This window comes from Anas acuta, chromosome 17 (genome assembly GCF_963932015.1).
Source record: "Anas acuta chromosome 17, bAnaAcu1.1, whole genome shotgun sequence".
In the NCBI taxonomy this organism is placed as follows: Eukaryota; Metazoa; Chordata; class Aves; order Anseriformes; family Anatidae; genus Anas; species Anas acuta.
This window is the reverse complement of record NC_088995.1, coordinates 2,767,448-2,781,969: the sequence shown is the minus strand read 5'-3', so window position 1 is coordinate 2,781,969 and position 14,522 is coordinate 2,767,448. Positions and strand designations below refer to the sequence as shown.

The 14,522-nt window shown below is 42.3% G+C and overlaps 1 protein-coding gene across 14 annotated transcripts in view; it reads right to left on the bottom strand.

Annotated features, from left to right (window-relative positions):
- Positions 1–13,633, bottom strand: part of KDM2B (lysine demethylase 2B) — a 101,359-nt gene extending 87,726 nt beyond the window's left edge. For 4 of the 14 annotated variants that reach the window (XM_068653940.1, XM_068653941.1, XM_068653945.1 and 1 more), the window contains exons 1-4: positions 13,076–13,231; positions 12,829–12,967; positions 10,269–10,347; positions 3,504–3,550 (exon numbers count right to left, since the gene is read on the bottom strand). In XM_068653940.1, coding sequence (XP_068510041.1) covers positions 3,504–3,550; positions 10,269–10,347; positions 12,829–12,967; positions 13,076–13,225 — 415 coding nt within the window. In that variant the 5' untranslated portion in view covers positions 13,226–13,231. Of the gene's footprint in view, positions 1–3,503; positions 3,551–10,268; positions 10,348–10,448; positions 10,480–12,828; positions 12,968–13,075; positions 13,233–13,520 lie in introns of those variants that run through there. The other 10 variants (XM_068653933.1, XM_068653934.1, XM_068653942.1 and 7 more) reach the window with 7 other exon arrangements.
- Positions 13,634–14,522: the final 889 nt, after the last annotated feature.

The following is a 14,522-nucleotide window of genomic DNA, read 5'->3' as shown; positions in this document are numbered from 1 at the left end:
TACAATGCAGATCTAAAAACAACTGCAAGTGTGCACAATTTTTGGAATAAAGTAAAAATACTTAATACTTAACTAGATACTGCTGTGCACTTATTCTTTAAGTAGCCCCGTGCATTTACTAGCATCACAATACAGCAGCATGGCATGCCAAGAGTGAAAACAAGACTGCACAGTAACACTCAAACATTTAGTACAGATGGGGTAGATGTTTAAGGAGATGTTAGGAGGGCCAACGACTGTCAAATTTTAAGTCAACTTATGAAGAGATAACGACATTATGTCCCTCAGAACTGGTAATCAGATCCACCTTAGACAACTAAATTATAAAGCCTAGTTGTTATTAAATTACAACAGAGGTCTCCTTCTTTCAAGGGTTGTCTCAAGTCCCTAAGTAGGCCGGTAATTCCTTTCCTCTTCTCCCTTTGTGTGCTTGGCTCAAAGCCATTTCACAGATGAGACAAATTCCAACAGCTGAAATGAGTCCATTGTTTCAGGTTGCGAGAATATGCTGGATATCTTTCGTATCAGGTAGGTGTCTCGTTGTAACTATTATCCCAACTGTGCAGTTTCAAGTGTTTGTTCTTTAAAGCAAAGCTACTGTACAGGAAGAGTGTTTTGTCCATGCACACTATACATGGGTGCTAACACGCTGGTGATAAACATTATCAAACTAAGTAACAGCTGGTATCCACATTTTTAAACAATGAAAGTAAACCAAAACAAAATGCCAACAAGTAATGGTAGTTTCTTTGGAAGTCTGATTAAATTTAAAAGAGGACACCTGTGCTCAATTAAGTACAAAGAGCAAACAAAAGAAAAATCGCTATTGTTTTTCCTCCCTATTATTGCTACAGACTAGAGTTTTCGAAGTGAAATTTAAGAATCTAGTCTAACAAATGTCATAAGTCCTTGTGACTTACAGGTGCCCAAGCTGATACTTTCTATTCATAATGTGATTATTGTGAGATTTGAGAAAAAAAGTTGAGACCAAAAGCTCAGTACCTTCCTCTGGAATTTATGTGCTTTGAAAAAACAAACAAACAAAAATCACCACCTCTTTAATAGGTTCTGTAGCAAATGTACTTACCCAATTCTAAGAAGAAAAGAGAACAAAGGATAAGTTGAAATAGCAGCAGCATACTATTATGATGAGCACTTAAAAATAAACACTAACAAGTTTACGCAGAACACAACATTCTTCAAGCTATGTTCTCCATCAACTCCCACACATTCAAACACAGCTATGATCACTCCACATTTGCAAAACATAAATTCCACTTCCAGGTTCAGCAAGGCTTTGAAAAACTTCTGAAAACCCTGTATTTCAGAAACACAGCCACCTGGTGGTCCATATCTGAGGAGTCTGCCAAAAATGCAGCAATGGTCACAGGAGATATTAATAAAATAAAGAATTTTTCACCTGCTTTACTTGAACATTACAAGGTGAGTGCAACACATATATTAAGGTAAAAGTAGGGGGGAAAAAAAAGGATCAATGATACGCACTATGAAGGTTGTTCACCAGTGTTTCCTGAAGTCATTAGAACATAATCCAGAAATTAGAGATGGGAATTGCACCCATTTGCTCTCAGTCTCAATGTGACAGTTGCATATAGCACAAACTCCACGGTGACTGATGATAACCCATAATAACCTTTTTTTTTTTTTTTTAAAAAAGGTATAACTTAAGTGTCGATTCCCCAAATATTTTAGACTTAAAAAAAAAAAAAACACAATCAAACAGAAGTTTCCACCTGTGATGCCAGAAGTCATCAACTGTATTCAAAATATAAAAACCAGCAGGTGACAATGTTATGGCCCAAATTACAGGCTCAGTACAATGACTCCAAATGGAGTTTGTCCAAACATAGTACAAAAAAAAAGAATGACGTGCAGTATCTGGCCCAGACCATACGGATGGATTGCTGAACCAGCTGTGAGAAACAGCACACTTTTACATTTAATTTAATCTAAAAGTTAATTATGATTGTTATTTCTGCTCCATTGTTTCAAAAATCTAATTTTATTTATAAATATCCTCCTGCTTTGCTGGCCATGTACACAGGAATCTCCACCCCCTAATATTTCAGGGGACATCAATCTTGAGGAAATGCAACTCCCACACTTTGACTGTTACACAGGAAAAACAGCGCTGTTATGCAACACGACGCCGTTCCAAAACATCTCAGAGCCTCAGCTCCGGCAGTTTCAGAAACAGAAATGGCAGCTTATCAGCTATGGAGCAAATCCACAGAAAATTGCATACGAGGGCCATGCACCAGGCTTTCCCACAGCAAGGAGAGGCATTCAGTATCTACAAACGTGCACACGCAGGTATTTAGAAAAGCCATAAAAGTTAGAACTTCCGATACCCTCGTGTTATTTCCTAATTTAACTGCAGATTGACCAACAGAAATGCTACTAAATAAGCACTTCCCACATCACTTTGACATTTTCTCCCAGAGAGGTATTTTCCAGGCCCTATAAAATGACCATAAATTAAGCAAGTTTTGTTTGTGAAGGAAGGTTTTTGGAGATAACCTCTCTTCCACAGATAACCCCAGCCAGCAGAAATGCAGCAGAAGTTCCTCTCCTTTGTTTTTCTTAACTACAGCTTTCCCAGACTCGATATCCCTATTGATTATTAAACTCAAGAGTAATTTTCAAAAATTCTTCTTTCAGAATGCAGTAACTGGACTAGTTTAAAAGACTAACTCCTGTTAAAATGGAAGTAAATAACAATAAATTCTAGGTAACAAGAATGCAGTTAAATGTCTCTGAAGGACTGCAGCTAACAACCCCAGAGCTCAGCTAGCTTCACGGTGATGACTTAGCAGAGTGCAGCATCACTTTTCTGTAATGATTTTAGAGAAAGCATAAATAACACATCCATCTTAAGTAAAAGGAGATTTCAGAGAAACATACTGTGTAATCTCCTACTCAAAATGTAGCTTTCCTTAAATTTTTTTCTTTTGCCAAAATTGCTAGGAAACGTTTGATGATTGCAGTCACCACTCCTCTGTTTTGTGTCTTATCAAAGACAGGCAGCTCGCAAAGCTTTGTGCTCAGTCTCTCAGCAACCCTTCCTCCACACGCTGACCTGGCCTGACACTGATAAAGTCTGAGGAGAGCACAAGCAAAAGGTGATGGGGCTCCCATCAGACATTTTACAAACAGATGCTCTACACCAGATTCAAAAAAAGGAACTCGATCAATGCAACTGCTGCTTTCCAAGATCACAAAAGTATATTTAGGACACCTGTTAAGAAGAGCAAAAGCATTCACTCTCCTTCAGATGGCCAATTATCCAGCATGAGATCAGAGCGTGGTCAGCACAACTACTAATTAGGGTTTCCCCCAGCCTTTTTAATTTACAAATTGCTTCTCCATGCCTTCTCCCAGATTCTGAGAGTTATCAAAATGTCTACAAACACAACTGGGCAAGTATTTCAAAGCAATTCCGCTCTGTATAGTGTTAATCCAGTGCATTCAAAATAACTTACCCACTAATAGCTTCACATCTCTGACGGTGAAATCCGGGTCAGGCATTCTGTAATTAGCAAAGAAAGCAATGTTAAATACTGTCAGGATAAGTATGGTTACACATTCGTTACCATAATAAAAGAGAAATAAATGTATAGTGCTCTTTGTCCATTATGCAGTAGGTGGAATCAAGCAAGGCCTCACTGAAGCGTGGACAGTGCAAGTTCTAAAGGCACACAACATCCTTGCAGTGGCAAATGTATGAAAGTTTCCCTACTCATAACGAATGAGGAGAGGTGTCTTTTCAAGCACACTGGCAGCACTGGAGTGAGATGAATGGGAAGGGGTTGGGGTGATTTCAATGAAATCCCAAACCTTTATGACTCGTTTCTGCTAGGCAACTCACCATGCCTCAAATATATTCCCTAAGTCTGCCAGCGGACACAAACTGAGGCATGGAAGGGTAAACCAGTTTGTTCAAAGTCACATCATCATAGTAAAGCATCGAAAATAATGAACTGAAGCCTTTGTTTTAATGACTATTCCAAATCTCCTCGCCTGACAGAAGACAGCTCAGCTGTATTTGTTGGGTAGGGAAGTTGCTATTCTATTCAGCTGGGGCTAATTCAGAGCTAAATTAAATGGAAACATAATTGCTTCATTGATGTTATATGATCACTTCTAATACAGGCAATGTCTTAGAGTTTCATGTACATCAAGTGAGTGAATTTTAAGTGTCAGGACGAGAGTAGAAGTCTGCAACCCATAGACTGGATGGAAAAAGAATACGAAAACAGTAGTGGGGTTTTAAAGTTGATTGACTTCATCTTAATGAGGGTAGTTCAAACTTCACATAGCACAAAAGCTGAGGAAGGAATTGTAATGAGATACAGCCCTGTGGGAAGTGCCAGCTAGGTGCTCTGCCCTGCTGCCGTGGGTGGAAGATAAACAGCTTGCTTCTAGTATCAAGTACTTCCAGTACAATTCAGTTAGGAATCAGAATTATAGGGCCTATGTGCAAGCTTTTATTTAGAGGTTTTACTACTAAGAAAACACTGAAAAGTAAAGTTAAAAAATACGCTTAGTGTCATGCATGCACCTTGAGAACTATTTGCCAGATCTTGTTTGTTCACTTACTTTTACCCTTATCACCTTCCTCTGGTGGGATGCAGAGGATGGACAATATCTTTTGTTAGGTCTCTGCCAACCCTCACATCTTTGCATTTAGCTGTAAGGGCCCCCCCAGCTTTGGAATTCATAGAATCATAGAATATCCTGAGTTGGAAGGGACCCTTAAGGATCATCAAGTCCAACTCTTGACACCGCACAGGTCTACCCAAGTTCAGACCATGTGACTAAGTGCACAGTCCAATCTCTTCTTAAATTCAGACAGGCTCGGTGCAGTGACCACTTCCCTGGGGAGCCTGTTCCAGTGTTCCATTCACTCCCTTGCCAGAATGAAACAGCCTGAATCCACTGACCTTCAGGGTTCACTCAAGGCTCATCTTTTTATCCAAGCACTAGGAAGGCAGAAGTAGGAGAAGGAGGAACTATTTGGGGGCAATACGAATATGCCAGGCTTATGTTCAAATACCAAAGCTTGCCTTTATTTTAGGTCAGATGCATAGATGGGCAATCTTTTTCACATCTGTAGGAATCAAAATAAAATTCAAGAACCAGAAGAGAGAACAACCCCAGATGCATACAAACAAATCTACTCTGAGAGCTCCAGCGGCAGCTGACAATAAACTTTACCCAGACTGGAAGAATACAATCCTCCCTAACAGTAAAATTACTTGTTTAGCTCTTTGGAGAGCACACCTGGCATATCCTTGTTTTTTCCTCTGCAGACTCATGGTATATCATACATTAGAGAAAAGGAACACCAAGGGAAGGATTTCAGGCTTGAACACAGCAGGTTTCAAGTACAAGAACCCATTTTGTAGCTGGGTTACCTTGGGAGGTCGAGCTTTGATTCAAACCAATTCTGCTGGCTGCTGAGACCACAAATGACTGTACTACTTCATCTCCAGACTCGCTCAGCATAACTGCCACACTCACTATTATACAATTAGGGCTGCTTTGCTACTGCTCTGTGATGGCAGAAATTTTTTTTGACTGTCACCAGTCCTATACTAATCGGTAAGTATTAGCTCATTTGTTTTTCTGCACATAAATCCAAATCACCAACAAGGCAGAACTGAGCAGATATTTTCTTCTCACTGTTATGCAAAGTTCAGGCAAATTAATCTCATGTAAAAAAGCCTGTAAATGCTTCCAAAGATTTCACGTCAAAAAAATAGTTGTGAAGAGTAGTATAGCAGGGTGCCTTGGCTTTATGCCAAAATATACTATTTGGGGTAGAACAATGCAATATGGCAAAATACCCACTGACTTAAAGCAACCAGAAACAATTACACCTTCCTGAAGCTGTGGGAGAAATTGTAGCCTTGAGGTTCAGAAGCAAAATTACCCATTTCTCCATGTACACACAAACACGCTTCTGGAGATTTCTACTTAACTGCATTTGAGGAGACTTTCAGCATTCTGTTATACACAAACCATGCTACCGCAAACAGAAAATGCAAACATCTTACCGTGCAGTGGTGCAAACTTGCATTTTATTTAGAGTTTAAAGATTTACTAGAAGTCTCCTATTCAAGTCCTAACTAGGATGAGCTCTGGATAGCAGATAAAACATCTTTTCAAACTGAGTTCTCCATCTGAGTTACAAGAATAGAAACAGCCAAAAAACTCTGAGAGATACAAATTATCTTTTGCTAACAGATCACAGGTGGACCTTTCTGCTTATAGCCATACAAGTAACACCTCATAATGGTTAAAAAATATACTTGAAAGCAATTTTCAAAGTTTCATTATATTTTTTCCTCATTCATCTTATTTTGTACCATTTCAGCGTGCCTCCAATCACAGTAACCAAACTGTTCAGCGAGGCTTTGTACATTTGCCAGCCACAGACATGCAAGCTGACTGCTTAACAGCAAACAAGTGGAAGCACATATCATCAGCTAATCAAAACATCAGAAATGTAAAAATCATCTTATAGTGTAGATTTTATAGACCACCGAATCTCAAAAGTCGCCCTACACATACATGGATCACTTAATCTACCACATATGATGAGCACATCCTTCTCTGGACAAAGGATAGCACTGCTGGACAAGACCCACAAAAGCATGATTTCCTCCAGAGCCTGCAGCAGAACATAAGGTTCTGGAGTTTCATCAGCAAACGACTCGAATCCCAAGGCAAACTACTCAGTCTCGTCCTAGTGATGGAAGATGGCAGACTGTGACACTCGTTATTTCAAGCAGCAAATGTCAGGATAATGAGACTAAAGGTTTCAGATCAGCTACTCAGGCAGGTGTCGATGCTATTTTGATCTCACTGGAATACAATGCACGCAGTAATGATGGATCTGTATATCCACATAAGGTATATATTGCGTGCCAGCTATCCTTGATAGATACATGTAAGAAGTAGAACTGTAAATAAAATTAAATCATGTTATCCTGCCAAGTGTCAAATAGGAAAGACTGCTCATGCATTTCACTCCTCTCATTTAAAATACACATAAATCGCATTTCCAGCCTTCTCTCACTCTAGTGGCATTTACACCCAAGCGTGTGAAATTCCTTTACAACATCATTTCAGACTAATAATTCATGCTCATTTCAGTAAAAAAAAAAAAAAAAAAAAAGAACAGAACATGAATGTCCTATACGAGATTACTGATCTACAAATTCTAACATTTTAATCCCCCAGAGCAGCCAGTAGTCAATGACTCAGAAGAGAGCAGAAATATAAATCCAGTTCAGCCAACTGACTGTGAAATGGAGAATTCCACTGATCCCATGCAGGATCCATCCAAAGCTCGTGTATCAGATAAGTTTGCTCTTACTTTTGTCCACATACTAATTGATCAAAAGTAGCCTTAAAAAAGTATCAGCACACCTATTCTTTCTTCTCCAGCAGTGAATTCTAGCTACAGTATTAGGATGATAGCAGCAGTTGGTAGGAATCAGAAACTGGCTAGTCAAGCTTGGCTGCTGAAACTATTTTAAGCTCATCACAGCAAACTGAAGCTCCTTCACCCTCCAAAGCAGTGCGACAGTCAGGAAAGTGACTCCAAAACTCCTACTGTGGCTTAGTATTTATTCCTCTCCCATCTTCTCACAGTTCAGAAGTCCAAAGATGTATTATTTTAACTGCCAGACCTGCAAAACTCCAGTTGAAAAATGGAAAGTGATGCTGCACATGGTCTTGTAACTTCTTCACCTCCAGCACATTTTCTAGAACTGCTATTTATTGGACTGCTTTGAAAACGTTTACAAGGAAAGGTAGCTTATTTTCAGTGGTCATCTTTGAGGATTGAACACCTACACATACATTCATGCTGTGTTTGTGCCTGCATAAGCATTTGAGCAAGGCCATTTTTATATCTCAGCAAAATACACCTGTAAGCTGGCCTGTCCATACACCTTGGGTATGACTGCAGAAGGGACAGGTATACAGCCAAAGCCCTCACTTCTTCAAGGTCTTAACAACAATTCCTGATGACTTCCAGGAAGAGGAACGGGAAGACTGATTTTGACCACATCTAAAAATAACACATCTTGAAGAAAAGCAAGCCAACACGTGGAAAAAAAATGATTACAAGACCCAATTACCTTGAGGAGTCTCTGAACTCCTACATCAAGAAAGACCAAAGACTACTCCCCAAAAGTCAGAATCATGCTATGATGCTTCAGTGAAAGCATCCTGCTAGCTGGACGTGGAGGGGAGCACCAGGTGGCAGCTCTCCAGACTTTGGACACCAAAATAGTAGGGAAGCCAATGACAACGCGAGCCGAGACTGGGATGTTGAAATGTCTGAGGTGGAATTGCCTCATTACAGAATCCTGAATAGTAAGCTATCAAAAAGAAACAGATAGATAGCACATCTTGAGGTTACAGATGCTGAGAAACAAGGTAACTTTGTAGGTAACTTCCAGGTCCACAAGTTTTCCCAAGCCACTCTCAGGATGCAGGCAGAATCCTGAGCAAAAGGGAAATCACATCCAATGACCCCTTGCTTCAGTCAAACTTGACTAAAGAACGGGTGCTTGATTTGAGGCTGGTGGAGAACCAAGGCTCACAGGTGGTGTTCAACATCTCTTGCTCATCCGTCAGCTTCAGAATCCCTGCAGCCATACATACCAACAGGGACACATCAACTGGTAGGACAGTGCAGAGACAAAGCTTGCCTGGGAGATGCCAGAGCCAGCGCTCTGTGCAGAACTGAGAACAAATTGCACTACCTCTGGTTCCCAACCACTCCCTAGTTTCACAGAAGCTTGTGGCTTCTTCCAAAAGAAGTTCTTGAATCTTCTACCACCTGTCCTTTAGCAGCAGCAGACTAAAACCAATGCACATAGAGAGATCAGTTTTCTCAGATATGATTTTCCACAGTAGATGTGTCCTTCAAACTGCTGCTCCAAGAGGAGCATCAGGTGAAGAAACATACTGACTGAAGCAGCAATAATCATCAACAACAACAAAAAAACAACTCTCTGCCAAGCCCAGCCGAGAAGCCAAAAGGAAGTCAGAAAAACAGAAGCTCTTCACACAGCAGAAAAAAATAAAAAACATTCTAATGGGGAAACAAACAAAGAGATGGTATCTTAATGTCTGCAATATTTTTTTAAACAAGAAACTAGACTGAGCATCCAGTGCTAAACAGAGAAACAGCTAGACTTAGTAACCAAAGGAAAAAATATTCCAATACAACATCATGGTACAACCAAATAACACTTACTGTAATTACTATTGAGTACCTATTAAGCACTCCTCGTTCAGAGTTCAACACATAAAACTGTTTTATTACAGCAGAAAGATCACAATGGCTCCTATTTTCTCTTATAGTAAGAAGACATTCCCTTATACCACAAACCCTATTTCCTTCTTTCTCCCTCTCCTTAAGTTACACTGAGGCGGCTTGAAGTTGTTAACATCTAGTTATTAAATAATTGGGACTCAGACTTTGAGGTGTTCCAGCTGAAAGTGAGTAATTGTTCTTTCACAAAATTAATTTTCTATCCTTCAGATATAATCAGTTACACAGTCAAAATTTCCAAAAGTGCCAAAGGACATTTATCCAAACTATAGATTGAGAGACTGATTAAGTACATCATTTTAGTATTTCTCTTAGACCCTGTCACTTTTTTTTTAAAAAAAAAAAAAAAAGAAAAACACCTTACAGGAGTCACTTATTAAAATACCAAATTCTTTATGACTGGATATTAACAAAATGCAACCTCAAAAAGACTCTAATAATACCACATTTTAATGAAATGCTATTAAATATTTATAAAGCAGTAACATTTGGAAGAGATATGATTATCACGGAAAAAGACAAGCACCATTTGACTTTCCACCTGTAACGCAGAAAACAAGTGAGAAGTCAAAAACTGAAGGGACATCGTTCTGTCATTACAACATGAAATGGAAGGAAGAACATTTGAATTTTATTCCCAACTTTTATCACTGGTTTATTTTTGATTGTGTAGAAGCACACTGGGTACACCTAAATTTTATAGAACTCATTATCTGCATGTTTACAGGTGGGAAATAATCATTGCCCTTCTCAGAGCTGACAGTCTTACTAACTTACTAACATTTGAGATCATCAAGAGATATCACATACAAGTGCAAAGCATAATGGTAATTTTATAAATAAATAAATAAAAACATTTATTAATCATCAAGATTTGGTTGTAACTTACTTAATTCCCAGTCCATCCTTATTTCTGAAGATAAGGGGAACTCTGAGAGCTTCTCTTTGCACATACTCAAAAGTAAAATCTGTGTGGATAAGGAATTAAAAAGAATCCAAAATAAATTACAATGGCATTGGCACCTCACGTTGCATTCTCTCAAAACACTCCCCATTTTCCTTTGCTCACCAGAGACCTCCACCATCACTTAAAGAAAAATATAAAGAGAACGCATACTTTAGGTCCAAACCGGAAACCAAATGACAGACAATACTCTCCCAGCTGCTCTCTATTTTTCCTGTTCACTGATGCATATCAAATAGAATCCAGTCAGTTTGTCAATTAAGCTCTGGCATGAAACACCCAGGTTGTAACGAAGTACCAAATTAACAGTTAAAAACTAATCCTAACAAAATTACTGGGAATCAGCCTAGCACTTTGGTGGCAAATAAGTAGTTTAAACTTCAGTTTCTACATTATACATTTCAGGCTTTACATTTTTATTTAGGGGAAAAGTTGTGAGCATTATTTGAACACAGCACAAAGTTCTGATTCTGTGAACATGTCTTCTTGTGCCAGGGTTATTATTACTTTCCACAGATGACATTTTCGTAATTAATCAGAAGCCTAACTGCAGGAGCCAATATACGGAAATCTTATACAGCTGCTGGCACTTGGGGAGGTGGGGAAATTGAATAGTTTTGCTGAGGCAGTCACAGAATAGCACCCAAGCAAACTGGAAATTAAACACAAGTTTGGTATGTTAACGCTGATCAGCATCACCTTGTTGCTTCGCACAGATGTGGCCTTCCTGGGGGATTTCTTTATGCTGTAGTCTGATCCCATAGTGGTGATTTGGGGATTAGAAAGTTACAAGGCAGCAATTGGGGTGAGCAGTGCGTGCAAAACCCCACAGCCCACTTGGAGCGTTTGGCCGCAGAAAGGAAAAGAATTTTACAGTGGCCACATTCTGTCTTTTCTCCTTTCTTACAGGAAAGTGACTTTTAAAGACGTTCAAAATAGAAAACAATCTTTGAATCTTCAGCAGGTAAACTATGGCACTGCCAAAACCATAGTACATTTCATGTCTTGGAGTCAGGTATACCCCAGTGGTTTAACTTCTTCAAATTTAGCCACCAGTGCTCGTGCTACCTGGGGGAGTACAAGAATAGGCTCAAGCTTGTGTATCAGTAATGCTTCTCTACTACAAAGACTCACAGTGGAAAAAGTAGAGGGAACGGAGGCTCAGCTCCCATGCCTACACATGGATTTCCCTCTCTTTTTACAACCTTTTCCTCCCTGCGTTCAGTTCATGATTATGACAAGAGCAGATGTAATATTCCTACCTAGAGTAACCAAAGCAGAGCACTCTGATTACTCTTTTGCAAAAACGTTACAGAAACTTTATTTCAACTAGCCTGCAAATAAGTGTAATTAATACCCCAATTAACTAAGATGCCAATTAAATATTTTTGTAGTAGATAAGTCTTCTTTTCTAGTACGTATTCACCTTAAAACCAGTCTGCTTTTAGTTAAACAAATAAACTACAAGCTTCTTTATTTTTTAGGACACTCATTCAAGACAGAGTCAACAAACATCAAGAACAACAGCAGCAGAAGAAGCAGAGACAGATGCATGGCCCAACAGCCCAGAGAACAAGTAGGTATGACAAACTGCATTCAAGCCCCCAAAATCACACCACTGCTTTGCAGCATCATGAAGAAAAGCTCCAACCCACAATCCTGGCAGGAAAAAAAAAATCAAAGAAGAGTTATCATTAAACTAAAAACAAGACCATGGAAAGGAAAATAAATATCACTCAACCAGCTCCATGTGTTCATATAACCTGACTTTTTTCTTACCAAACACTGTCATTGTCCTAAATTCAATTCATCTCCTAGATGTATAGAAAAATAAACCAACAGCAAAAATAAAACCAGAGCAACTACGAAGGCAGACCCATTCTTCATAATGCCCCAACAAAGCATTTAAATCCCTCCTGGGGTTGAACAAAGCAGACACAGACCACAACAAAATAACAAAAGACACTCATTTATTTCCAAGTTCCCCAGAAAGTGGAAAGCTACCCAAAGATTTTTGGGCTGCTGAGCCAGGGAAGCTGTGGATTCTATTAGAGCTGGCGTGTAGCAGTGACAACCACTGGAGTGTTGGGAAAGTGAGGGAAGAACACACTCATTTTCTGGAAAATTAATTAACATTTCTGAGCTATAAAAAATAGGTGTTTGTGTTTTGTTTAGAGGAAGGTGGTGTGGCGGGGTCAGAGTTGAGCTTATCTCCTAAACAAACACCTTCCTAACTAAGATAGCTATTTAATTTCTCCACCACATTAACCTTTCTAAGAGGAGCTTAGGAAGCTTGCTCCAAAATAACTCCAGGGGAGCATGGGGACCTTTTCTCCCCCGGAGTTTCGGCTCCGCTCCCAGAGAGAGGGGTCAGAGGGGGGGACCAGCAGCCCAGCAACCGCATCCCCGGGGCGGGCAGCGCTCGGCGGGGGGAGTCCGGGCTGTAGCCCCGAGCAGCGGGGACAGGAGGGGGCCGGGGCCGTACCTCGGCCGTCCATGGCTCGCACGAAGTCCCCGCCGTACGCCCGGCTCCGCAGCTTCTCCTCCAGATCGAAGCTCCTGGCGCTGACGATCTCCTCCACGTCCGAGATGTCCTCGTCGTACCTCCTCCTGCCCAGGGCTCGCTGCAAAACACAAAGCGGGAGGAGAGCGCTCAGAACCGGGGTGGGGGACACACACACACGGTATCCGAGCCCCCCCGCACCCTCCCCGAGCTTTGGGGCGCTCAGCACCTTCTCCATCCCCGGCACAGGTGCGGGCAGCGGGGGCGCTGCTGCTGGCGGTGCCGGTGTTGTTGTGCCGCACGTGGGGAAGGGAAGACCCCGGGGGGGGCTCGGGGGGGGTCGTCCCGGAGCCCAGCGCTCAGGTTGGGGGATTTCCATAATCCCGGGGTTTCCATAGCCACGCCGGAAGGCGCGGTTTCAAAGCAGGGCGCATTATGCAACGCTGCGAGCCGGCTGCTCCCCCCCTGCTCAGCCCAAAGCCTGGGGGGCAAGGCACTGCACCCCCCCCCCGACCCTCCCCAGGTAGGTTTCGGGGTCCCACCGACCCCTGCCCACGGACACCCCAAATAATCCCAATCCCGCCTCCCCCCGGGCTCAGCGCCCCCTCCGCAAACAATCCCGCAAAATCCCTGAAAAGGCGCAGAAAGGAAAGAAGCAGCAGCCGGCTACACACCAGTCTTCTTCCAGGGTCTTTCTCTGCCTCCATTTTTTTGGGGGGGGAGTCTCATCACTTAATTGTCAACAGTTCCTCTCCGGCATTTTTTTCTTTTTTTTTTTTTTTTTTTTTTTGGCCCAAACTGGGAGGAGGGCAAACAAAAGCCGGCCGGGGCTCGCCCGAAGTTTGGTCATTTTGCACCAGCGCTTTTTTTTTTCTTCTTTTTTTCTTTTTTTTTTTTTTTTTTTTTTTTTTGAGGGGGGAGAGAAAGAGGGCGGGGAGGGGGCGGTGATGTGCCCTGCCAGCGCCTCGGCATCCAGTCCCAGGAGCTGCGGCTGCGGGGGTGTGGAGGGCAGGCGTCGCAATGGGGCCGGGGAACCGGGATGGGGGTCCCCGGGCACCGGGAAGGGGTCCTGGGGTCCTGAGGCAATGGGGGGGAGTTGAGGGGTTCCCCCGCACCGCCCCAGGGCTGGTATGGGAAAGGGGAGCCCCAAAGTGGGTGCTCTTGGAGCCGAGCCCTAAAACAAGCGTGGCCGCATCCCATCCCGGTGTGGCCGCTGGGGTGCTGCTGGTTCCTGGCATTGTCGGAGCCTTCCCTTTCCCGAGAGCCGGTTCCCGTCCCTGCGGTGACGCTGAGTAAATCTTGGGACCATCTGATCGCAAGAGCAGGGGCAGGCTGCGCGTTTTGAACAGCCTCCAGGCTTGGAAGTGTTGCTCATCTCTGCCACGACATCCCTCGCCTCCCCAGAGGAAACATCAAAGAGCCCCTGCACCCAGGGTCAGGGGCTGGAGGCTTTGAGGGGGCTCCTCTGCTCGCTCCGGGCGAGTGGCGTCTCTGAGAGCGGCATTAGGAGTTTGTGAGAGTGATGTCGGGAGTTAAGTATGTTTCTTCCGCCTTCAGTACGGTCCTGGCTTGGTGTTGTCTCACCTGGGCCGGCAAAAGCAGCCAGCCTCTGACCTAACCAGTCCAAACCCCAGCAGCAAGTTTCAGATGTGGAGCAGTTTCCGTGGGGACTGAGT